This window comes from Vombatus ursinus, unplaced genomic scaffold (assembly GCF_900497805.2).
Source record: "Vombatus ursinus unplaced genomic scaffold, bare-nosed wombat genome assembly UNPS02000580.1, whole genome shotgun sequence".
NCBI classification, from domain to species: domain Eukaryota; kingdom Metazoa; phylum Chordata; class Mammalia; order Diprotodontia; family Vombatidae; genus Vombatus; species Vombatus ursinus.
In genome coordinates, this window is record NW_020940358.1 from 19,054,968 (window position 1) to 19,081,373 (window position 26,406).

Sequence of the window (26,406 nt, forward strand, 5' to 3'; positions counted from 1 at the left end):
CCTACTTGTCTGTGATGTCATCAATTCTTAACAACTGTCTTTTGCTTTCCCAGAGACAGAAGAGGAAAAAGAAATAGAAGGTCCTAAGAATAGATAGCCGAAATGCTATACTAATAGCCCAAGTTATCCAATATTTTGGGTGGGTCTTCTTGGGAGATTTATGGAATGGGTATCACATATAATGATTAGACATGGCTAGGATGTAATTTGTACCACATGAAAGAGTACTCAGGCCAGTGAGATCACAGATCTAAATACACTGGTAATACAACATTTTTTTAAATTGGGAGTGATCTCAGTAACCAACCCATGCCCAAAAGAAATCCTTCCTGTAACTTATCAAGGAAATAGTTATCCAGCCTCTGCTTGGAATCCACCACACACCTTTAATTGTTAGAAACTTTTTTGTTATTGTTTTGTTTTGTATTTTGTCTTCCTAACATCAATACTAAATTACCTTGGCCTCTTTGCAACTTCTATTAAAGGATTAAAGAATCCTGGCTGTTCTCTCTGAGGCCAAACACAGGAGGCTTAATCCCTCTTCTAAATGACAGTCCTTCCAATATTTAAAGATAGCCACCGTGTTGCCCCTAAGTCTTCTCTTGTCCAGGCTAAACATTCCCAGTTTCTTTGATCAGTCCTTATACGACACAGACTTAAGTTCCTTCATCATCCTAGTTTCCCTCTTTTGCATGAATGTTCCTCAGTTTATTAATATCCTTAAATGTCAGTACCCAGAACTAAAACCATAATACTCCTTATATAGCAGGATTAGGGCAGAATACAGAGGGACTATCACCTCCTTAGTCCTTATTCCTATATTAAGTCCTATATTCCTATATTCCTCCCTTAATGTAGCTCAAGATCATATTATTAACTGATTCATAACCTGCCATTGCATTTGATTTATCAGATTTCTCGGTTGCTTTTCTTGTTTCTTTTAATACAACCTGAATGATCCTTGAAAAAGTTTTTTCCACCTTTCCTTCAAAAAAAACTTCTTTGACTCTATGGAGTCTAATTCCCATGACTCAGATGAAGAAAAGACTTAGATGATAAAGCAAATTTTTTTTATTTTGTTTTTTATTTTGTTTTTTTAGTTTTAGAGCTCAGCAGTTTATGTAAGTTACAGAAAATAAGTTAACAATTGGGGAGATATAGTCAGGGACATAAATGGAAAATAAAATTGGAGGATAATTGTGAATGTAGTATTAACCTCTGACTCTCTCCAAGAATCAAGCATAATACTTAGTGTATAAAGAGCATTTGCTATTTTTTTTTTTAGTGAGGCAATTGGGGTTAAGTGACTTGCCCAAGGTCACACAACTAGTATGTGTCAAGTGTTTGGTCTGAGGTCAGATTTGAACTCAGGTCCTCCTGACTTTAGGGCCAGTGCTCTATCTGCTGCACCACCGAGCTGCCCCACTATTTTTTTAATGTTGGTTGTATGATACCACTTTGCCCCAAACTCACCAAAAACAAAACTGCCTTTCTTTTCAAATGAAAGCTATTTTATCGGCAATTAAGTTTATTAAATGAAATGCTCTCAGCATTCATGATTTCCTTTTCAAGAATGTTTCAGTTATATGTTCCCCAAAACACCTTTTCATCCAGTCTTCTTGCATCCCACTTAATGAATGCTGTTTTTATATGTATATATTTTATTCCCTTCCTCAGATTCCTGACCTATCTGATCATTTCATTTAAAAACAACATCAAGAACAACTGTGTGTACATGCGAGGGCGTGGGGGAAGGGGAAGAGGAGTGTCTCCCTGGCAGGGAAAGAAGGTGCATTCATGTGAATTAATTATTCTACAGAGTCTGCCAAATGCCACCTGAGGTCCTCTCTCTCTCAGCTTGGGAGACATCAATCCCTCTTCCTCCTTTCTCCCTCCTCCTCCTACTAAAGAGAAAGAAGCTTAAATCCACTAGCAAGTAAGGGAGATTTTGACAAGGAGACATGCTAGCTAATCCAGCAGTCACCTATCAAATTTACAAGAAGGTTTGAATTGGGCACAAGCCCCTACCCTTTGTGAAACAATAATCTTCCCTATCATACAATCTTGTCTAATGATAATCATTCCACAAGGGCTGTTGTTGTTGTTCTAGTTATTTTTCAGGCAGATCTTTCCACATAAAATGATAACAATGCCCTGGGTCACAGTCCACTTTATGATATAGATATTCAGACAAGATAATTTTGCTTCTCTGGTTTTTTAGGAATTAACTACAGAAGAAAGCAAACAAGAATTGCTTAAAAACATATATACCAAAACAAAAATCACAATAGCTTCCCCTACCCTTTCCTGTCTCTAAAGGCTAAATAGTTTTTGGAAAATTAATTACACTTTTCAACTCCAGAAGCAACGGGCAGCAATTAATTGGGTAATTGCAATTTTGTATGAGAAAAGAGCTATTTTTACCTTCCATGCCCTGAATTAATCTTTAGGGAAGAAAGAGAGAAAAGTTCAAAATTAATATGAAAACCTAGAGGAGTAGTTTCAAATCCTTCATGTTTGCCCTAATCCACAAAGAAGGAATATCTCAATCATCTTGGCCTAAATAGAAGCTTACTCCTGGATTATATTTTAGCCTCAGTGCTAATTAGTCAAAATTCTTTCAGTATAGAATGTTCAGGCTGAAAAGGATCCTTTGAAATCTTTAAACCCAGAGATTTTATTTCATAATACATTACCTCAGACCCAGAGAGTTAATGTGACTTGCTCAGGGTCATACAATTACTTGATGACAGAGCCAGTACTCAAACCCAAGCTTCCTAAAGCTCAGGACAGTATTTTTTCATTAACCCATACTAACTTGCTTTGTTTTCTCTGTCTTGGCGCATAAAAAATTAATAAACAATGATTCTAAATGGCAATAAGTTTAGTATACAGAACCACAGGCACAAAAACAACAACAGAATAATTCACTACCAGATAGATGCTATAGCTAATATCCAAAACAGGAAATCACAACACTCCCCATGAGAGGCATCTGCATGAACTTAATCAACAATATGGTAACAAGGAAGCATTCAATAAAAGAAAGTCATGTGGAACTGTGTATAGAAACAGAAGGATAATAACAACTCAGATTCAGGTGATCAGCATAAAAAATCACAGAAAAGTCATGCTTATAATCCTGGACTTATTGATCAATTCATATTTTGCAAGGAAATGGTAAAAAAAAAAAATTGGCACCATAGCACTCCAGGTTGTAAAACTCATTGCCCACCAAATAACTCAAAAGACATGATCAGGTGACCAGGAATTATGTACCAGAAACTTGTCTTCATCAACTGAGATGATAAATCCCCACAACTCCAAACAGAGATCCTAAACTCTCCTTGAGAAGTCAGCAAATAAAACACTAGAATCAGAACATCATAACAAGCAGAACAGTCACCCACAACCTTCTGGACAGAACATTAATCTATAAAAATTTAAGATTGTTTTAAAGAATGTAAGAATATCACTATATTGAATACTTATAATCTATATACCACATAGAGTACAAAGCTTTCAAAATACAGACACCCAGAAGAAGAAATTAAAACCATCGGTTAACAAACTAAGACACATTTTCTGTCATCCTGTCTGCTACTAGAATTGGCCCAAAGATGTTTTTACTGAGCCCACAGAAGATATGCTTACTCCAGCACTTTTACTCAGTTACCAAAAAATAGCTAATTTATCAACCTTTGCAATAGTCTGGAAAGTACTAAATATAAAAAAGCAGGACAATGATTTGTCCTAGGAATATTTCTATATGAAATTAATTTTAAAAGATGAGGATGAGATGATTTTAATAATAGTAATATGATAACAAGTTACATTGCTGCAGCCCTTTTCCTGAAAAAAAATCCTTTTAAGATATGGAGTGAAACTATTATTCCCATTTAACTGATAACAAAATTGAGGCTCAGAAAGATACTAGCATAATATTGGGCAAGTCAATGTCTTTGGCCTTCAATTTCCTCAATGTTATTGATCCTGTGATGCTAAGGGACTTATCCACATTCAAACAACTGTTTAGTGACAAACATAGAATCCAAATTCAAGTCTTCTGACTATAAGTTCAGGGTTTTTTGTTGTTTTTTTGTTTTGTTTTGTTTTTTGTTTTTTGTTTTTTGCTTATTTGCTTGACTGCCACTTCTGTATTGCCTCATCTATTGACATGAATGTATGGTTGTGGAGGAATGGAACTAATGATAATAACCATTTATATCAAACTCCAGCTTTAACAGTTTTTAAGATGCTCTAGAAATGTATCTAAAGAATCCACTAAGAGTATATAATAGGAGAATTGCCCATGCTTTGGAAGGAATGTTGTCATGAACTCAGAGGATCAGGTAAAAAATCTGCTTTAAATCTTTCTGAAAATCATCATTGGATGACAGACATGCTAGTGCATTGCTCATGCTTTTGGGAATTGGATTAACCCTTCTGGAAAACAATTTGCAACCATATAAGAAAAGTTACTAATTTTTTTCATGACCTTTAACCCAGAGTTTCTACTGCCAGAACTACTGTACCTCAAGGTGGTGCAAGAAAAAATCCACATGTATCAAAATGTTCATGTCAGCATCATTCGTGATATCAAAAGCTAGAAATTTATATAATAACTGCAGAATGGTTGAGTAAACTGTGGTATACGAATTCAACAAATTGTTACCGTGTCATAAGGAATGATGAACACAATAACTCACAGAAACATAACAAGACTTACATAGTGTATTAAAGCAGTAGTATCAAACACAAATAGAAACAACAGACACTAAGTTTTATATAAAGATCCTTGGAAGCTACATATTGACTTAGAAAACCACATGTTAACATTATCTATGTTCTATTGAATTTTTATTTATTTTGTTAAACATTTCCCAAATACATTTTAGTCTGGTATGTCTGGCTGCATTCAGGATTGTTGCAGGTCCATGTTTAGCACCTCTAAACTAGAATGAACAAAGAAGAGGCAAAAGAATATACATAATGACTTACAATGATGTAAAGAAAGTCAACTTGAAGAGGCAATAAACTCTGGCAAAACACATTATCAATGGTCAGTGTTGTATTTTACCATCAATGCTTCCAGACAAATCCTTTCTTTTTGTTAACAATCAGTAAACTAACTCTTTTGGAGAAACGTTTTGTGTAGCACTGGATTTGTTTGGGTGTTTGGGAAATAAAGAAGAGCCTATTATGTCAAAACAAAATATTTCCATACATTAAAATAATAAACTTCCTAGAGAGTTTTAACTACCTACTATCATCTATATGGATGAGAAGAAAATTACATAGTTGAAATGGAACTTCCTTATTTTGATCACTTTCCTGGGAACAGCCAAGGAAGCAAATGCCTACATTAATAAAAGAGAAATGAAACCTTCATGCTTAGAAGAGCTTGCATGCTCTTATTATCCTAAGCTTCTTGATGATAACTATAAAATACAACATTATTTGATGTTCAGGCAAAGTGTCAAATAATGATACTGCTACCTAAAGCATAAGCAACTCTTTCTTGGAGAGTTGGAAGTAAGTACTCAATTCAGCACTCATTCAATGCTTACTGAATACATGAATAAAAATCAAATAATCAGTCCATCCCTCTAATATTTTAATACACTTCCCCACTCAATTTCCAGCCTTAGATTTGCATTCAAGCAGACTGAAATGATTTTTGAATCATAATATAAAACTTATCCAAATTAAATATAAATAGAGATAATATGGTGTAGTACAGAGCTGGCTTTGGAATCAGAATGATCTAGAGTAAAATTCTGCCTCTGACCCTTATTAGCTACATGACAGTGGGCAAACCATTTGATCTTTCATTTCTACAAGCAATTCTTTAAAATTGTAGGTTACAAGTGATTTGCCAATAGATATTGGCAAAGGGATTTTTAGTGTTCCCTACCCTGATGAAATAACAGGTCTAGGCAAGAAAAAAAGTAATCTATCAACACACACTTTTTAACCCTTACCATGTGCAATGCAATACAATTCTATACATTGGACTTTGACGTGGGCTGTTTTTCATGCATCCTGCATATTACTTGAGTTGTAGCCCCAATGCAGTAATTAAATTCAAAGCTGAAAGTCCATTAAAGATAAAATAGTCTAACTCCCCCATTTTTAAAGTCAGGAGTAGAAAAATAATTTGCTAAAATTCCATTTGTCTAATATTTTTTCAAGATCCAGTTTCCCTTCATATTAATGTGTAAAATAAATTTAAAAGAATCTGAAAAGACCAATATTTATGAAAGTTGACAAATAGTACATTCTAAATAATATAGCATTGGCAATATAGCATTGACTAGGAATATGATAGATGTGTAGGGAAAAAAAGAACTCAGTAGAAGAAGTCAAGAACAATAGACATCTAGCTAGTCATTTTGGTCTGGATAGATAGATGGATGCTGGTTATAATATAACATTCTGCACTGATAGAATCACAACATCTGGGCTAGAATGTAGGGTAGAGTTGAGGCCTGGAAAAGCAAAGTGACTTGCCCAAGGTCACATAGTAAGTGGAAGTATCAAGATATTCTTTGTCCTAAGGCCTCTTTCTGCTTTGACATTTGACATTTTATATTTTATTTCTCTTTATTAGTCCACTAACATTAATAAATAATAATTATTTAATATAATAAATAGAAATGCACATAATTTAATAAAATAATTAATTTTAAATATATTGAATAAATGGTGTTCATTAATGTAAAGGGAATATTTATTTTAATAGATATTATTACAAGTATTTTAAAATTATGTTTTATTGCATAAAATATATAATGTCTTATATATCATGTGACATTTCATTTCTTAGCCCTTAGAATTTACTCTGGCTGTGCCCTAAGCCTAGAATACTTTCCCTCCTCCACTCTGCCTACTGACCTCCCTGGCTTCCTTTACGTCTCAACTAAAATCTCATCCTTTCCTGGAAGACCTCCCTAACTACTCTTAATTCTAATATCTTCCCATTGTTAATTATTTTCTTTTTTACCTTATATGTGGCTTGTTTTGTATATATTGTTTGCATGTTGTTTTATAAGATTATAGATAATAAGTTCCTTGAGGACAGTGACTGTTTTTCACCTTCTTGTATCCCCAGCACTTAGTGCAGTGCCTGTCACATAATATGCACTTAATAAATGTTTAATGACTAATTGATTGATATTCTAAAATCTTTTTCAGCTCTGACATTCTGTGATCCATGTTCTAAACTCTCTACCAGCTCTAACATTTTAATTTCTATATTATTAGACCTCTTCCAAGTCTGCTGGTCTATGATACCATGATTTCTCCAATAAATCAAAAAGAAAAACAAATTAACAATGAAAAATTCTCTGAGGTTAATAAAAATGCTCATTTCTACTGGAAACATGTTCAATGACTGGACATGTTGTTTATCATTAATCAATAAACCATTTCAAAATCTTAAGACAAAGTTATATCAAATGCAACATCCAAATTCTTATTTATATACAATATATTCAACTACAAGTGTAAGAAATAAGTATTTAGCCACAATAAAACTACTATACTAAACACTGAAGTTTTATTTTCTAAGGCAGTGACACTTATATGCTTTGAAAAACTAATTTACACATTGATGATTTCAACTCAGGCAACTGAGACCAAAAGTACAATAAAAAGCTTGCTATTTACATAACCATCATCAGCATACAAGTCTCAGAGCATCAGTTTACTTATTTTTAAAATGGACATGATACTTCTAGTGTATACTTTAGGGTGTTATAATGAGAAGAACTCATTGAGAACTTTAAAGTGCTATAGAAACAGGAATTTTTCCTTTCTAAGTTCATAGACATTCCTTTGAAATTCATGAATTCTCTTTGGGACTGGAGTTTACACAAAGACTTATGGACAAAGTGAAGTGAGTCTAAACCGAAAATGGAGCCCATCAAAAATAATTCCTTAAACTCACCTTCCTGCCTCAAATGTGAACCAAGTTGGATCTCGTCCATATCGCCGGAGGGCACTTAATGGCCAAGAGATGAGCTTGACTCTGGGATTCTGGATGTCCCAAAGACAGATATGCTCATATGTTATCTGCAAGGTACATTCCCCATGTACATCTAAGTTAGGAGATGGCATCAAATACACATTGAATCTCTCTGGGAGAAAAACAAAATGTTAGTCTAAAGTCCCTAGGAATTCAATATTGATGACATTGTAGGAATTTTGAGGCATTCAAAACAATTACAACACATTGCTCTATTTGTTACAGAAGATTTTTAAAAGATGGTAAATCCACCCTCCTATAATCTGTCTATAATCAACATTTGTTCAAGGAAAAATAGATCTTTTTAATGCAAGCCTCCTTCTTGACTAATATACAGATCATGCATGAATAGAGGCTGCCTGTTAAAATGTAAGACACACTATTTACTTGTCTAAAATCCAACTTTTTGGAATGAAAAGAAATATATATTAGCAAACTACAAAAGAAATGGTGTGTGTCAATTAAAGGTAAAATCATTAAAAACCATTAAAAATTACAACTGTGAATTTCTACTAGCAAATGGAAGTCAATTACGCCTTCATCTTTGTGTTCACAATAGATGCAGGTGCATAGTAATTGGTCTTATGTCTTAATTATATCAATGTTGTATTGATCAACTTATAATTATAATAACTCCATGAATAAAACAGCAGCCAAAATTATTTTTAAAAGAGTTCACCCTAGTGCCATGAACTCTATAGGGCTCATGTCTGGAAACATTCCAAAGGAGTTAATGGCACTCCATTTACTGATGGGCTTCCCTTGACAATTTTCTGAGAAGAGACCTTTATTTATTTGATTTATTAAAAAGTATTAAATTATCAAAAATTATTTTGAAGCATTTAACTTCATGATAAGCCATCCTAACAGTTATTTCCTACAATCAAATTATCATCCCCACCCAATATAATTATAGTTTCCATTAAATAACAAAGAAATCTCCATTACTCTTAAGATTATATAGTTGATTCAAGTAAGCATGAAAAGAAGAGCCATAACAGGTTTTCATCTGGCTTGTTCTGCACTAAATATATTCAATCCAAAATGATCACATAAAGTATCTGATATTAGTAAAATTTTAATCCATTTTAATATTATAATAACAAAGATTTATAATTATATAATGCTTTACAATTTGAAAGTTGAAGTGAGTATATTACTTCATCTGAACCTCATAGTAATCATGTCAGACAACTACCATGCTATCTCTATTTTACAGATGTGGAAAATGAGGCTCAAAAAGGTGAATTTTTCAAGATCATAAAGCTAGGCAATATCCCAATTCAACCAGTTATTAACTGTGTAACAAATCGGGCTATGCCTCAGGAGAAAAGTAGTGTTATTTGGAAGAGAACTGGATTAGGACTCAAGACATTTGGTTTCTAGTCTGAGCTCTACTTCTAACTGTGTGATCCTGGGCAATTCACTTCACATTTCTGTGCCTCCTTACCATCACCTATGTATTTATTTTGTTTAAAAATAAGCATTTTATCACTCTTAGAATGTTACCAAAATTGAACTGAAGTACTTCTATGGTGAATTTCTGGTCCCAGTGGACATGTGGTTGGAAACTTTCAAAACATTCATAAATTTAGTGTTTCTTTTACATACCACTCTGCTCTCTTTCTACACCAGTGGCCAAGAGGTCAGGCTCTCCAAGACTGATATCGTTGATACGAGTTCCCAAGCATTCCATTTGCAGCACTTTACACCACTCATCTGCTTCAAGCTCTGTATAAATGCCCAGAAAATCTGCATGTAGGTATATGGCACACTTACATGGCAATAATCAATAACCCTATATTTTATATGCACTGCTAAATCAGACACACCTGAGTCACAAGCAAAGGTCTTGGAGGTATCATCATTGAAATAAATCCCAATAGCATGTTTCCTTGTGCTTTTGGGCAATCGTAATACATTCTTAACATTGTTAAGCTCTGTAACCTGAAAAAGAGCAATTAGAAGTTTTAGTTACACTTCTTGAATTAAACCACATAATGTCACAGAGTAAAAAAGAAAATCAGTCTATTATTGTATCTAACAAAAATAGCTGCTATTTATAGAATGCTTTGAGATTTACCAAATGCTTTCCTCACCACATCCCCATGACTAGTAGACATGAGTATTTATCATTAATGTTATTGTTGTTGTCATTGTTGTTGTTATTATGATTGTTCTTACTATTTCCTGAAGTCCCTTATTCAGTGAGGGTTAGACATAAGTTTCAAACCCAGATCTCTTGTGACCCCCTTGTTCCAGAATTCTTTCTCCTTTACAACAGTGAATCTCCAAAAGAAAACAGCTCAACAGGAAGCTTTGGCTTTTAAAGCTCTGAATTTTTGGTTCCAATTGAAGGCTAGCATAAGAGGTGGTAGGGGAGATTTCAGCAGTTCCTTACTTTTAATTCTAAAGACTTTCAAGCTGTTTTAAGCTTAGGTGCCTCACAATCAAGGTGTAACAGCAAAAGGATTGGCCAGAAACTGAGGGGCTTTGGTATTAACGCCCATTTTGTCACTACCCTATTATATGACTTAGAGACAATCCCCTCCCATCCCTTGGTCTCAGGTTCCCTTTTTGAAAAATCAGGCATTCACCAGACCATTTCTAAATTCCCTTCCAATTTTAATTGTTTATAGGACTCTTTTGAATGAAGGAAAAATCATTTATTAAGTACTTACTCTGTACCAAAAACTATTTTAGATGCCAGAGAAGAAAAATCTTGAGAGATGATTTCAAATTTTTCCTCACTCATTCCTATAGAAACTTTCATAGCTCAGAGCTTCCAAACCCTGAGCTTATATTTACTTACTCCAGTTTTTTCTGTAAGATCTTTCCCCCTCTGCTTATGTTATCCTTGGTAGAATTGGTTGACTTTCACCATATGCTTCATCAAAGTTCTCCTCCAAATATTTTAGATCTAATTATACAATAGTCCACATAAGGTTGAAATAAAATGATTTTGAAACATATGATCTCTTCCATTTAGGGTAAAATGGAAGAAAGAAAGTCATATACCAAAGACTGAAATGCAGGGAGAACTGGATGAGTCAGAATCCAATTACGTGCTTTATAAATTAATCTCAATGCCAACCAATTCAACATTCATCCTATAACCCACCCATCTACCCACCCTTCCCCACACACTTACAAAAATGACTGAAACTAAAAGAATTTACAAAAATCCTAAGTTTTTATGGTTCTAAGAGAGTTTGGATGTGTTCATCTCAATTCTATTCAACATACATTTATTAAATGTCTAACAGGTGCCAGTTTATGCCCTCCATTTCCAATCTCAAACTAATGCAAAAGAACAGCCTTCATAGCTCACTAATATTATCCTGTAATATGGAGACTTCCCTTGGTAGATTTCCTCTCCAAGTTCTAATCCAAGGTTTCTTTTTTTTTTTTTTGTTAGTCATGAACCCATTTGGCAGTCTGGTGAAGTCTATGGATTCCTTCTCAGAATTAAGTTCTTAAATACATGGGATTACAAATAAAATCAATTATATTAAGGTACGGTTTTCAAAATTTTTTGGAAAGTTTATGGACTTCCAGATTAAGAATCTGTAATGTAATCTGTAACCCTGTAATCCAATCAGTTGTTTCTAATCAAATCCTTCTTCTAGCAACTGAGCACGTTCAACAAAACTACTGATCTTTTCTCCCCACCTTGAGGCTAAAATGCTTAAAGCCTTCCTCATATTACAATCCTTTAATGATGTGATTAAGATGACAAATTAAGAAAACAACACAGTAGTAGGGAACACTCTTCAGGTGACATAATCAGAAAAGGAAATAAGGTGTGCTGCCTTCTGAAGACAGTATTATAATATCAGGCAATGCTTACATCTGTGAAAGTCTGTGGAGAGCACATAACAATGAAGAAAGAATCAAAAAGCTGTTAATATAAGCTATGCTGCCATGCCATTGCAATCCTAGAAGTGAAAGCACAAAGAAGAGTCCAATTCAATAGAACATTAAGCAGGGAAGTGAAAATCTGTCTGTATCACCCTCAAGCAAGAGTTTTGTACAAGTATAACAGCCAGTGCTAATGAGTTGTCTTAGGTCTTCAGCTCATTTTCACAAAGCCCTTATTTCAGCCAGCAGAAACTATTTTTGTATCCACTTTACTGTGGAAAATGTTTCACACACATTCAAAGATAATATTCATAGCGAAAATGGCACACAAGAATTTGAGTTTTAATATAACTCTGACATTGTTTTTAATAGATCACCTAAGTCTGATTTTATATCCTATATTGATAATATTTCCATTGGATATGACATACTGGTGGGATAACAAATTAATTTTTAAACATTAATAATTTAATATATTAATAATATCTTAGAAAAATGTTAAATTTAACACAAGAATGTCTTATCTGTTTATGTGTCACCTTCCAACTTTTTTTTAAATCTACGTTATTAGATTTTGTTTGTCACATTATATATTTATAAATTCATAGGCAATGTGTATTTTACTTTTTTGATTCTACTTTGGTCAATGAATCACTTCATTTAAGTGTCTCCTCAGATTCCGGACTGTTCTTTACATTTGTCACATTTCTTACAGCACAATATTATCCCATTACATTGCTCTAATCCAATCCATCCAGTCTAACAAACATCCATTAAGAACCTATGGTGTGCAAGGCTCCCTGTCAGGACCCAAGGATATAGATGAGATGAAAACAATCTCTGCCTAAAGAAACTTACATTGCATTGGAGGAACATATCATGTTAAAAGAGAGGTAATCAGATAATATTTTGAGTAGGAGTGGGGCACAATTTAGTCAGCCATCAACATAACTACACATAAGAGTTTTTCTACTTTTTATTACATATAATACCATTAGGAATAATGTTATACTCATAAGATTTTTTCTCCTTTCTAATGTAATTCTAGTCATGGAATCACTAGATTGAAGTATATGGTTGGTTTTGCAACCTTGATGGCATGCTGACAGATTGTGTTCCATAAAGTTTGTACATATTAATAGCTTTGTAGCATAGCTTTTCATGGAATACAAAAAACACTTTATCTTTAGTTTCTATTCATGGCTTATCTTTATGTCCCAAGTTAACCTTAAATCTTTTGATACTAATCAATCAATAAACATTTATTAAGTATGTGCCAGGAACTGTGCTAAGTGCTAGAGATAAAAAAAAAAAGAGGTAAAAGACAGAGTCTGCCCTCAAGGAATTTACAGTCTAATGGGGGAGACAACATGCAAACAAATATATATACAAAACAAGCTATATCCAGAATAAATAGGAATTATTTTCTTATTTTATTCTGAATTTAAGAAAGCATTTCTATAACATAGTAGAACAGAAAACAAGATGATTGTACAAGAAACTGAAAATTCATTATGTACAGCTGAAGGATTAAGAAGGGTTGGAGAAGGCTTCCTGTAGACGGTGAGATTCTAATTGGGACTTAAAGGAAACCAGGGAGGTTAGTAGGCAGAGGGGAGGAGGAAGAGCATTCCAGGCATGGGGGACAGCCAGAGAGAAAACCCAGAACTAAGAGACATGTGGCTTTCTCTATCTGAAGAAAAGGAGTCATTAGTTACAGAAAACAGAAAGCATTTGAACTCCCCCATGAGGTTCTCTCTTCTTTTCCCCTTCTCTAGTCAACATAAAGACCACTAAGTCTAACCTGCAGGGGTCAGACCTAAATTTCAGTACACATGGTAAGGGTCAGGTGATCGTGTATGTAAAGATGGAAGAGATCAAATTCCCTTCATTTTACGTATGAGGAAACTGAGACCCAGGGAAGCTAAGTGATTTGCTCAGGATCACATAGGAAGTTAAGCATTGGAGATGAGATTTGAACCTAGGTCCTCTGAATCCTAAGTCAGTACTTTTTTTTTTCTACTGCACTATGCTTTAGAGGTAAGAAGGTTGCAGCCATTAAAACATAGCTCTTCTTGAACCATATTTCCTATAACCAGCCAAGAATTTGTCCTAAAGGATTCTACCCTTAGTTGCCAAGATGTCAGCCCAGACTTACAGGGCAATTTCTTCAAGATGGTACGTACTATCATTCATCAATCAGGAAATGAATAATTAATGAAAGGTAGGATAGGAAAGTTGAACCTCCCCAAGACAACTTCTTTGATTAAGATATTTCAATCTAGCTGGAGCAGTCTTGTCTTTTGACTACCTGCTCTCTATGGAGAGGCATTTCTAGAGGGCTAAGCTACAGATGAATCCTTTAGGACAAAAAATTTTCCTCTCTAAATTGAGCTGGCACATTGATCATAATATCAAGTAATCTGTTATAGCCTATTTACTTTGAGAAGCTACCCAATATCACCATCGATGGTTTCTTTTTTTGTTTGTTTGTTTGTTTGTTTTTTGGGGTTTTTTTTAGGCAATTGGGGTTAAGTGACTTGCCCACGGTCACACAGCTAGTGAATGTCAAGTGTTTGGTCTGAGGCCAGATTTGAACTCAGGTCCTCCTGACTTCAGGGCAGGTGCTGTATCCACTGCACCACCTAGCTGTCCCCATCGATGGTTTCTGAGAAGTGATATAAAACATGCTCAAGGACATGAATAACTAGAAGCAACTAAATGACACAGAGCACTGGACCTGGAGTCAGAAAAGCTCGATTTCAAATCCAGCTTCAGACATTTATTACCTATAAGACCCTGGGCAAATCACTTGACCTTAGTGTTTCTCATATGTAAAATGAGGAAAATAAAAATAATAGCACCTACTTCTCGGGGTTGTTGTGAGAATAAAACGTAATATTTGTAAAGCACTTTGCAAACCTTAAAGTGCTATGTAAATGTTAGCTATTATTATGAGCTCTTATTAGAAAAATAGATGTAGACCAGCCATATAACAAGAGCAAGGAATAACTGGTATATAGACAAATGGTGCATTGGTATCTATGAAACATTAAACATCATGGAGGAACACACATGTATATACTGCATTGAACAAATGCTTTATGAAAATTTTATGTAAAGACATAGACAAGAATCACACAGAATGAGAAAACATATATGGGTTTCCATTGGCAGTACCCATACTGATGAGATCATGGATTTGCTACAGTAGTTAAGTAAATAATTTTATGGTTTGGCCATACCTTCATCATTAGAGCTTAGATCAGGTGACTCGAATCATAGAAATATGGAGGCACAACCTATTCTGTGCATGTCTCCAGAAGTGCTTTATCCCTCACTAGCGAGTCAGAGGAATGGTTAATTTAATCAATAGTGGATCTCTAGTTAGTTGTAGTTCCTAAAGGGACTTCACTAGATTTATCACTAATATGAAACTTAGATGTAAACTAGTCCAACCTTTTTATTTTACCAAAGAGGAAGTCAAGACTCAGAGAGGTTTATTGACTTGCTCTAAATGGCATAGCTGCTCTGGTATGAAGGCTGGGATGTGACTCAGGTCTTTTGAAAACAAAGTTAGTACTGTATCACCTTTCCCATGAAGTTCTTTCTCTTGAATTGAAATATCTTCTACCACATTGAGACTGAATTCAATTTCATGGACATCTTTACTGAAGGAGAAGGATTTCTACAGAAAGAACCTAAGCAGAAAATGTGGGTTTGGAGATATCATTGTTCTGAAAAGGATTTTATAGCATTGAGGAAGAAAATCTGGAGAAGGGCAACCAAGGAAGATCTACCAGCATTATTAATTCATTTCAAAGGTCATGCAGTCATCAGGAAAAATTCTCTTCTACTTGCCCAGAGGCACAGTAATAGATTTCAACAGAAATTAGATAAAGCTTCAGTTCACACTTGAAATTCTATAGATTACCCATTTGAATAGTTGAATTTCTTTCCTTTTTTTATCTTTCACAAATGCATTTTGCCTGTGAGGAAGACACCAATGTATATTCATTTCTCTTAAGCAGTATCTTAACCTTGCTTTTATATTATGGTTATTTTTGAAATAAAATTAAAAACCTTTGGTTTACTCAACAGGATATAGTAAAAACTTCACCAATTTTGATATCAGACTAGACTGCCCTGGATGACAATGAGCAAATCCTGTGCTCTATCTAGGCCCCAATTTTCTCATACACATGTATAAATATAAATACAAATATAAATATAAATATATATATAAACATATATATATATATATATACAGAGAGAGAGAGAGAGAGAGAGCGGGAAGACTTGCTGTTTTCTAAAGTCCATTTAAGTTCTAAATCTTATTATCTTATTGTCCTAGAGAGTAGTTTTAATTGAGATCTAGTTCCTCAAGACTCTCTAAGGGAGTCAGAAAACTATTATTATTCTCAGTGTGGAGCCTATAAACTATAAAGCAATGAGCTTAAATTTTATTTCTGGAAAAATTCTAGGATTATTTTCAAGAGGATGGTTTGTGAGCACCTAAAAATGGAAGCAATGATGAAAAGCTTACATGATTTCAAGAAGAACAGGTCATGCCACACATAGTTTATTTTCTTTTTTCACACTTTAACTAAACTGATCAATCAGAGGAATGTTATAGATATAGTTTTCTTTAATGTCAATGAAACATTTCACAAAGTTTCTCATGTTATACATATGAATATTCTGGAGAGATTTGATAGTACTCTAAAATGGCTTTAGAACTCATTGGATAATTAGACCCAAGAAGTAGTGATTAATAGGTCAAGGACAATTTGTAGGGAGGTTTCTAGTGAAAGATCCCAGGGATCCATCCTCAGTCTTATTCAACCTAATTATCAATGAATTGGGTAAAAACACAGGTGCCATCCTTGTCAAATGTACAGATGGCACAATATTTAGAGTGATTTTTAACATATTTGATGACTGGGTTTAGCTCCAAATCGAAAGGCTAGAACAATGGGCAAAAATAAGGAGAAATTTAATGGGGATAAAACCAATGATCCATAGTTGGGTTCTAAAAACCAATTTCACAAATACAAAATTGAGGAAGCATAACTGGGTAACAGTTCCAGATTTAAAAGACATGGAGATTTTAACTGAATGAAATTTTGAAATGCATCAACAGTATAACATGATAGCCAAGAATATTTAAGGCTCTTCTACATTGCATTGGAAGAGGCACTGTAACCAAGATGAGCAGCAACAGTTGCATATTACCCTACCCTGGTCAGACCACATCTGGAATACTTTGTTCGGTTCTCAAAAAAATAAGCTGCAAAATAACCAGAAACAAGTGACCAGGATGGTGACAGGACTAGAGGATATGCTATCCAAGGACTGGTTGAAAGAATTTTGGATATTTAGACTGGAGAAGAGAAAACTTAGGGAAAATTTGATATCTATCTTCCATTATTCAAAGGGTTGTCACATGAAAGAATGATCAGACTAATTCTACTTGATCCAGAAGGTAATCAATAGGAGCTACAGAGAGGCAGATTTAGACTTGATATAAGGAGAAAATCTGAAGCAAGTGGGGCTATTCAAGAGTGGAATGAGCAATGTGTTCCCCCTCATTGGTGGTCTTCAAATAGAGATTGGATGATCACTTCATGCAAATGCTATAGAAGGGATGCTTGTTTAGGTATAAGGAAACTCCATGATCTTTTTTCTTAGCTGTTAGATTCAGTGATATCAATTCCAGTGATCTTTCTCTATTTACTACATTGCTTCTTTGTGTGGATACAAATAGAATATTTGTCAATTATGAAGTAAACAGCCTCAGACAACTTAGCATCTTTGCTACCTGAAACACAAAAGTATAAACCTCCATTCATCTCTATTCTACTTACTCCAAAGTAACTTCATTTGACAAAGGGATCATCAATCAATAATTATTTATTAAATTCCTGTGGTATGCCAGACTGTGGATGTATAGAGGCAAAAATGCAATACTCCCTGCCTCAAGGACCTCACATTCTACTGTCAGAAACAGCATGTACACATATTAGTGAATACACAGTAAGTGACAAAAGGATGGTAATAATAAGTTGGTGGGATCAGAAAAGGCCTCGTGAAGTGTATCTTGAGATGAGTTTTGAAGGAAGCTAGGAATCATTAGAGTTAAAGGTGATGAAAAAGTACATCCCAGGCATGAGACAGGCTGTGCAATGGTTGGATATGGAAAAAGGAATGTTGTATATGAGGAACAAGTAAGTAAGCCAATTTCAGTGGGTCATAGGATTTGTAAAGAAATGTGATGTGTAATAAGATTGGAAAGGTAGGAGAAAAACAGATTGAAAATAGTTTTAAATGTCAAACATAGAAGTGTATATTTTATCCTACAAATAATAGGGAATCACTGGAGTTTTTGAGCAGCAAAATAACATTCCTTATGGCTTAGGAATATCAATTTGTTAACTCCATGTAGGATAGATTGGAAAGGGGAGAAATTTGAGGCAGAGAAAACAATTCAGAGGCTATTACAATATTCTAAGAAGGAGGGAATAAAGGCCAAAGGGGGAAGAGAACTGGACTGTGTAACATCCTTTAGCAGATAGATTCATTCATTCATTAATACAACACATACTTATTAAGGTTCTAAAGTTTACCAAGGACTACGTTCAGCCCTAGGGATACCAAGGTATATAAAACAGTCATGAAATTTGCAAACCAAGTTTGGGGTGTGGGAATGAGAGAGGAATGATAAAACCTGGATAAAAATAACTAAAATACAAACAAGAGTTAAATAAGGGTAAAGGAGATACTTGGGTAAATAAAGCGCATGAAAATTCTGAGGAAGAAGAGAGAGACAACTTTCATCTGGAGGCCTGGAGTGAAAGAGGCTGTGATAAGGGCCAGATTCCTAGAGAACACCCAGTCCTCTGTCTCTAATCTCTGTTATAAATCCAAATAAATTTCAAAGGATTTCAAACTTTTCCTGTGTCCTGCTGGCAGATGACTCTCTGGAATTGGAGTTTGCATGACTATAGACATAAATTCACCTTATTTTTTCTCACTCAGTTATAACTCAGAAGTTTTTGAGTGGTTTTCTAAAAATGTTTTCACTGGTAACATTAGGCAATAGATCAGCCTAGAAATATACTAATCCTGAAGTCTGAGCACTAGTACTTTATTTAATTGGTTCTTGTCATATACTTGTCATTTTCTGAAGTTCTATTGAACTTCTCCCAAGTAACCACTCCCATACTCAACCAACTCTATGTAATAGCTCTGTGTAACTAACAGAGGACCTGAGTTTAATTCTCTTACTAGCTGTGTGATCTTGGGCAATGTATTTGACCTCCCAGACTCAATTAACTCTTCTGCAAAATAAAGATGTTGGACTAACTGGTCTCTTCCAACTCTAAGTCCTCTTATTCAAATTCCCTAGGTATACAAGTCTTAGCTTTACCATCCTCTAAGTATGATGTCATGCAAATCGCTTACCTTCTCTAGGCATATGATTCCTCATCTACAAAATGGAGATATTAAAGCTGTTATTTCCTCCTTTGGTCCATTGGGCCTATCAACTAGAAAGTCTTTGAATATGTGCTTCCAAGGGACTGTATGTCTGTTGCACAAATATTAACCTAGCCTTAGAGAAGTGTCTGGAGATGCTAGGTAAGATCAAAACTAATCAATAATTATTTATTAGGTACCAACTATGTGCCAGGAATCATGATAGATATTGGAGATAAAAACAGCAAGTGTGTGTGTGCATACAGACACACACATACACACACACATGTACATACATATATATATATGGTGTCAGGGAACTTACATTCTATGATTACCAATTTTGATACACAGTGACATTTTCAGACGCATCAAATCTTGATGACTATGTACTAAGTCCTAGAAAGTCTTAATGAATGGAGGAAGCACTCACATTGAAGAAACCATAGATCATTAGAATATTAAAGTACTATTCATTTGCAAAATGAGGAAATTAAATTATGTGATCTTTAAGGTTCTTTACAATTACAAAACCTGTGATTTTATGTATTCTTCCTCTTTGAAAGGCACAGAAAAGTATAATGACCTATTAGGAAAAACAAATTCCATTACTCATTTGGCCTTTTTGACAACAGCTACTCTTGAATCTGTTGGTTGGACCATTTTGGATAGATAGATAGATAGATAGCATATATATGTACATACATAAGTATTCATGTGGCATATACTCATATGTACATATATGTATGTGTATATATTACTGTCTCAATAATATTTAAACCACTTTCCTAAGCATCCTCTCTTTAACAAAGGCTTGTGTGGCAGATGGTGAAAATATCCTGGCTTGCATTTCCTTTTTTCTCATTATAATTTTAATTTTTTTTCAATGAATGAAAGTTGATTTTTCCTCTTCTTCCAACCCTTTCCCCAACCATTAAAAAAAGAATAAAAACAAAACCCTTGTAACAAATACACAGTTAAGCAAAATAAATCCCCACATTGGCCATGACCCCAAAAAATGTTTCATTCTACACCCTGAGTCCATCACCTCTCTGTCAAGAAGCAGGTAGCATGCTTCATCATTGGTCTTCTGGAGTCATGGTTGGTCATCGCACTGATTAGAGTTCTTAAGGGTTTCAAAGTTGTTTGTTTTTATAGTGCTATTATTGATAAACTCTTCTTCTTATTCTGGTCAGTTCTCTATCATTTGACATAAGTCTTCTCAAGTTTCACAGAAACTGCCATTTTCATCATTTCTGATGGTGCAATGGTATTCCATTGTATCCATATACTTTAATTTGTTCCGTCATTCCTCAAACAATAGGTATCTTATTAGTTTGTAGGCCTTTGCTCCTACAAAAAGAATGCTAGCTTGCATTTGTTAGATTAATGATGGAAACTAACAGACGGTGAACATTATCTGTGGTATGCTTTTTGGTACCTATGTACAGGCAAGAAGAGTAGAAGTGTGTAGAGATCATTCTGAGCAAAAAAAAAAATTGTTCACTTTTTCCATAATGTGCTCCATCTCTTAAATTCTTTCCTTCATGAGACACTTGATTGCCCTTCCTGGTTGAAAGAAATGAAGTTTCTGCTTGAGGTTTACCTCTTGTTCCTTCTTGATTTTGCCTATGATGCAATTCCACTAGAATTTATGATAGATTCTATGTACTGCTCTACAACTAGAAGGAAACTTTGACAAGAAAAATTCAATATGAAAGCAGAGGCACTATACAATAATGACTCCATATGAAAGAGAGTGCACTAGAATTTAGAGAAAATAGGGTGGAAACAATCATTTCTCTTTCTTTTTAAGACACAGCTCAGGACCCATTTCAACAATCAAGCCTTCCTCTATTGCTGGAGCCTTTGACTACCCAAACTCCCTCCCAGTACAAGAAGAAGGAGAGGTCCCTTAGAAATTATATAACCCAAATGGACTCATTTTAAGCCTAGGAAAACTGAGACTCAGACTGGAAAAGTAGCTTACCCAATGTTAGCTAGTGGCCGAGCCAGAACTAGCACCACAGATCTCCAAACTCCTTGTCCAGTACCTTTTGTCATTTCTCATGAAGACTCCCGCACAAACATCTGAGGCTGGGACTTAATGTTTACTGCTATTTGCAGAGCTATATGGCATGGGTTCCCATGAATTAATGCAATGAATCATTTTGTCAGTATGAGTAAGCCATGCTATACTCAGATCTATTACATATCCATTGAATTTAAGAAATAGCCTCAATGGCATATCATCTTCTTCCATACACATCCTTTAATCATTATGCTGTGTTCTATTTCTCTGATTCTCAATTTCAGACAAAATTTCTTAAGATTACAATTCTTTAAAAAGAGACATTTCTCAATATGTTTAATACATCTTTCTATTTGATAGTCAATTGGGAAATCCCTAAAATGTCTGCTAAATTATTTTAGCTATTAAAAGTCATACATGAGATGGCTTATACATAATAAATGATAGTGTTCATTAAAATAAATGTTTAACAGCCAATAATTAACAAAGTAGACATACTTAAAAAGTTTAATTTGCTACCGATATAGTTTTACATTAACAACTTGGAAAACAATTACAAATTACACAATTCAATTTTCCAAATGGATTATTGTGTAACTAGACAGAGAGACAGTTTGAATTACTCTTGGTGTTTCAAGGAAAGATTAATACAATTGGACTAAAATGCAGATTCCCTTGAGGATTTGGTATATTCCTGTCAGATTTATGCAATTAGTTGGTATTGTGTTGGAATATTAATTCTGCTTCTGGTGCACTACAAAGTCAAAAGCCATTTAAAGAAACAAGGATTTCATGCCAAATTTTTTCCTCTTTTTTTGCTTATGGTAATTTACAGATGATGATTTATTTATGTTTACCAAATGAAAACAAGACTGCTACCTAAAAGGCAATTTTCTGCCTTGCTTTTGTAGTCGGTAGCCTAATTATTTTTTCCCCTTATGGGACTGAATGAATTAAGTGAGCAATTCACTTTACATATGTAAATTGCAATGCTCTGTAGAAGCTCCAAATCACTTCATTCTAAAAAAAAAATAACCATTGTCCTCAAAATGCAGACCATCAACTGCTTCAAATTCTGAAATATGTTTAGGAAAAAAAGGAAGCAAGGTAATAAATTATGGAAGAGACTCATTTTCTGGCCAACAGTTACTCATTTCATAGCCATTAATAAAGCTACTAATTGATATTAATTTTATCTACCAAAAATTTTTAAGAACTCTTCACGTAGCTAGATGATAAATTGGATATTGTTGGACACGGAGTCAGGAAGGCCCAAGTTTGAATCTCATCTCAGATATTTGCTAGCTCTATGTGACATTAGGCAAATTACTTCAATTTTCTCAGCCTCAGTTTCCTCATTTGTATGATGGAGATAATAATAGCATCTAGTTCACAAGATTACTGTGAGGATTGAAAGAGATAATATATGTAAAAGTGCTTTGCAAACCTTAAAGCACTATATAAATGCTAATTATTTGTTATTAATATTATTAGTTACATTACTATATATTGTATATTATATCATAATATATTATATTATTATATAGCATTGTTGTGTTATTTGTTATTAATAATTTGTTATTATTATTATTATTATTATTATTATTATTATTATTATTATGCCATGAAACTTAAAGTCTAATAAGCATAGGTCCTAAGGTCATACCTCCATTAAATGTTTCCAAACATTTCTGGGCACTTTAGCAACAAAAAGTTGTGGGGACAGGATCCATGATTTCATCAATATAAGATAGCCAGTATAGAAGTTCCTAGCACTCAAGCAGATCAACAACCTATCCGTAACTTATTGTCTTAGAGAATTGGCTATGGGGCTGAGTTAAAGAGCTAAAATAGCGGTCACATAGTTAATATGCATGAGAGGCTGCACTTGAATTCAAGTTTTCTTCCATAGTCCAAAGTCATACACCATGCCTCCTCTCAATTTGTTTTTTACCTTTTCCTTTTGTCTGTCTATATAGAACTGGAGCAGACAGTGTTCAATTCAATGAGACAAGGATTATGAAGAAGAGAAGCTGAAGGAATTTGATCAGACATGGCCCATCAACAGACACAAATCTGTACCCAGATTGTAAAAGTTGCATCAGAAATTCACAAAAAAAATAAATAAATAAGATCAATATCCTTCTCAAAGGTATCTCTGCAATAGCAATGCAACAGATAGATGAGAAAGAGTGCCAGTCAGTCAAACAAATGAATCCTTAAGTTATACCATGTCAAATCCAATTGGAATGATTTTAAAGATTTTAAAATTTATTTTATAGCCAAGAAAACCGAGGACTTGAGAGGCATGTTAACTGGCTAAGTCAAACAGCTAACACATCCAAGATTCTAACTTGAGGCTAAATTCTAGCTGAATTGTACCACCTGCCTCTTGTCACTAAATTGAGGGATAAGGGTGGGGCCAGACAGCTATCCGAGAATTTAAAACAGAATCTAAATTTGCACCCAGACCACAAATGTCTCTGTACTCCAATAGGCAACTGCAGCTCTCAAGTTCAAGCTAAATAAGCATTTAAGGAATCCACCAGTCAAGTGGAGGATAAAAAAAAAAGATTTAGACTAGCATTTTAAACCATCCACCAGAATAAATTCCAAAAGGATAAACTATCTAAATATAAAATGTCACACTGTTAAGAAGAGAATGGAAAGTTATATTGCTTTCACAAACATAGAGAGGAAAATTCATAGCCAAACAAGAGTTAGAAGAGATTATAAAGGATAAAGTAAACAACATCAATTATCTAAAATTAAAAGGCTTTTCTAAAAACAAAAGCTTTTTAGCAGTTAGAATCAGAAAGACAGATGTAGATGAAGTGGAGAATCTTTGCATTAAATATCTGATAAAAGTCTGACATTAAAAATCTAGAATGAGTTGACGTAAATCTTTTAGATTGAGTCATTCCACAATAGAAAAGTGGTCAAAGGGTATGAGCAGTCTGCAAAAGAACAAATAAAAAGTAGGAATAAATACCTGAAAAAATGTTCAAAATCACTAATAATCTGAGAAATTCAAATTAAAACAACCCTGAAATATCATCAACAACCAACAGTGTTAAAGCAAGAATGAGAAAAGATGGGAAAAATTCATTGTTGGATGGGATGTGGAAAGAGAAGGATACTAATTCACTTTTAAGGAAGAACAGAATAAAAAGAAAGAAAAGATGATAAAAAGAAGAAAAATAGGATAGTAGGAAATACATAGTTAGTAATCATAATTGTAAATATTAGTAGGATGAACTCATCCATTAAATGGAAGTGGATAGTAGAATGGATTAGAAATCAGACTCCAATGATATGTTGTTCACAAGAAACACACTTGAAACAGAGAGGCACGTACAGAATTAAGATAAAGGACTAGAGCAGGATTTATCATATTTCAGCTAAATTTTAGAAAGTCGGGGGTAGCAATCATGATTACAGATAAATAAAAGATAGACCTAGTTAAAAGGGATAATAAGGGTAACTACATCTTTCTAAAAGAAACCATAGACAATAGAGTAATATCAAATACACACACACATATGCACACACACATACCAAATGGCATAGCATCCACATTTTTAAAGGAAAAGTTAATTTACAGGAGGAAAAAGACATTCATGGGGGGACCTCAAATTTCCACCCTCAGAGCTAGATAAATATAACCACAAAATAAATTTTAAGAAAGTCAAGGAGATAAATAGAATCTTAGAAAAGTTAGATTTGATAGACCTCTGAAGAAAACTGAATGGGAATAGAAAGGAGTATACCTTTTCTCAGCTCTATAGGGCACAAAAACTGACCGTGTAATTAGGGCATTTAAAACCTCACAACCAAATGCAGAAAAGCAGAAATATTAAATGTACCATTTTCAGACAATAATGCAATAAAAATTACATTTTATAAAAAGTCATGGAAGCATAGATTAAAAACCAATTAAACTAAATAATCTAATCCTAAAGAATGAGTGAGTCAAGGGACAAATCACAGAAACAATCAATAATTTCAGTAAAGGCAATGAAAACAATGAGACAATATTCTAAAATTTGTGGGATGCAGCCAAAGCAGTACTTGGGGGAAAATTTATATCTCTAATTGTATAGATCAATAAAAGAGAGAAAGAGCAGAACAATGAATTGGGTATGCAACTAAAAAATGGAAAAATAACAAATTTTAAACTCCCTAACTAAACAACCAAATGGAAATCCTGACTATTAAAGGAGAAATTAATAAAACTGAAAGTTAAAAAAAATCTATTAAGCTAATAAATAAAACTAGGAGATGGTTTTATTAAAAAAAACAATAAAATAAAGAATCAATTGAAAAATGTTAAGAAAGGCAGCCTAGCAGTTCCAGACTTTAAACAATATTACACGGTGGTAATTATCAAAAACAACCTGGCGCTAGCAAAGACATTTAGTGGTGGATCAGTGGAACAGATTATGTATACAATGCACAGAAGTAAATGACCATAGTAATCTGCTTGATAAATGCCAAAATCCAAGCTTTGGAGGTAAGAACTCAACACGTGATAAGAATTACTGGGAAAATTGGAAAGCAGTTTGGCAGATACGAGGCATAGACCAACATCTCACACAATATACCAAGATAAGGTCAAAATGGATAAATGATTTAGACAGAAAGGATGATATATATTATAAGTAAATTAGGGGAACATGAAAAAATGTGCTCATCAGATCTATGAATAAGGGAAGAGTTTATGACCAAACAAACAATAAATGGAATTACACAAAATAAGATAGATACTTACATGGAATAAAAAAAAATTGTGCAAAGAAATTAATCCAAAATTACAAAGAAAACAGGAAACCATGAGGGAAATTTTTTGCAAGTTTCTCTAAAGGTCTCATTTCTCAAGTATATAGGGAACTAAACCAAATTTATAAAAAAAAAGTGTGATTCCCCAGTTGATAAATGGGTAAAAACTGTGCATACCCTTTGACCCAGCAATACCACTACTAGGTTTGTATCCCAAAGAGATCAAAGA

General features: G+C 34.0%; 1 protein-coding gene across 1 annotated transcript in view; it reads right to left on the bottom strand.

The window, feature by feature from the left end:
- Nucleotides 1-26,406, bottom strand: part of DOK5 (docking protein 5) — a 143,516-nt gene that overhangs the window by 43,913 nt on the left and 73,197 nt on the right. The window contains exons 3-5 of the mRNA XM_027852754.1: nt 9,862-9,976; nt 9,641-9,760; nt 7,952-8,141 (exon numbers count right to left, since the gene is read on the bottom strand). Coding sequence (XP_027708555.1) covers nt 7,952-8,141; nt 9,641-9,760; nt 9,862-9,976 — 425 coding nt within the window. The remainder of the gene's footprint in view (nt 1-7,951; nt 8,142-9,640; nt 9,761-9,861; nt 9,977-26,406) is intronic.